Raw genomic sequence first — 1,343 nt, forward strand, 5'->3', positions numbered from 1 at the left:
CGGCCGTCCGCTCGCGTTGAGCGCGTCCCGCATCGCGCCGTACTGCTCAAAGGCCGCATCGTGGTCGTTCGAGGCCCAGCACGAGTCGTACTTGAGGTAGTCGACGCCCCAGCGGGCAAACTGCGCCGCGTGCGCCGGCTCGAGCCCGCCCGATCCAGGCCGGAAGGCGCAGGTCTTCCACCCACGGTCGCCATACAGCCCAAACCGCAGCCCGCGCGCGTGCACCGACTCGACGAGGGCCGGAAGCCCGTCTGGAAAGGCGGCCGGGTCGGCAACGAGCTCGCCGCTCGGGTCGGTGGCCGTCGCCCAGCAGTCGTCGACGTTGAGATACGCGTAGCCCAGCTTTGCCAGCCCCAGCTCGACCATCGCCACCGCGATCGCATCGATGGCGTCGGCGGTGACTCCCTCACACCGGAGATCGTTCCACGTGTTGTAGCCCATCGCCGGACGCAGGCCGACGCCGTTGTCGAGGCCGACGGGGCCGACGAAAAGGCACAGCATTTTTCACCAGGCCGAGACTGGGTTCGGGCTCCTGCGGGTGCTGGTGGGCTGCGCGCGTCTCGTTTGTTTCTCTTGGCACCTTGGAGTGCTGGGGGGGGCGACAGGAAGAATGTGGCCCTGAGTTATGTGTACGCCAACTCAGGGTGTGTGGCAGCCAGCTGGCTGTGTGTCTTGTGAGCTTGTTTGCGACTTTGCGTCTGTGTGAGAGAGAGATTTTTAGAAGCCAACAAGAAATGTGTCACACCAGAGTGATTTGCGCTCGGCAGCTTGTCGACTACCAGCCGGAGCCACTCTTCTCTTCTGTGTGTCGCTCGTGCGTGTCGTCATTGTCTGTCTCGCGTCCACCCATACCGCGTTGGTGTCCAGTCCGAGCCTGGCTGTTCTTCACCTTTCTACCTACCTACCTACACGTCGAGGAATCCTGTTCTCCATTACTCGTTTTGGCCCTCTCTCTACTCTCTCCGACGAGCGACGACGACGGTCCCTCTCCCACTGCCTCCCACCTCCCACCTCGACGCACGAGCGACCGGCGCGTTTCTTTTGGTGTTTCGAGCTTTATATTATACGCTCCAAGTGCTTCACGGGACAAGAGGCGCATAGCTTGCGCGGTACCACACCACTACACTCACCTGATTCTTCTTTAGCACCGCCTCCCGGGGATATAAAATTTTACCACGCGCCTCTGCGTGCGGACCCTCACAGCTCACAGCTCACCTACTACCGTCGTCCTTTGCCGCCTCCGCCCTTTCCACCGCCCTTTCCACCGCCCTTCCCTCCCCTGCCGCTTCCTTTGCCGCCGCCCCTGCCGCCGCCCTTGCCGCCGCCCCTGCCGCCGCGAGCCG

At 63.2% G+C, this 1,343-nt stretch overlaps 1 protein-coding gene across 1 annotated transcript; it reads right to left on the reverse strand.

Moving 5' to 3' along the window:
- Positions 1 to 43: 43 nt before the first annotated feature.
- Positions 44 to 501, reverse strand: EMIHUDRAFT_258328 (hypothetical protein; the record flags this gene model as incomplete). Its single annotated transcript, XM_005760635.1, has 1 exon — positions 44 to 501. A coding segment is annotated over one exon (458 nt), but the record flags the coding sequence as incomplete, so codon positions are not given.
- Between the last annotated feature and the right edge of the window lie 842 nt (positions 502 to 1,343).

This window comes from Emiliania huxleyi (genome assembly GCF_000372725.1).
Source record: "Emiliania huxleyi CCMP1516 unplaced genomic scaffold EMIHUscaffold_7476, whole genome shotgun sequence".
Lineage (NCBI taxonomy): Eukaryota > Haptophyta > Isochrysidales > Noelaerhabdaceae > Emiliania > Emiliania huxleyi.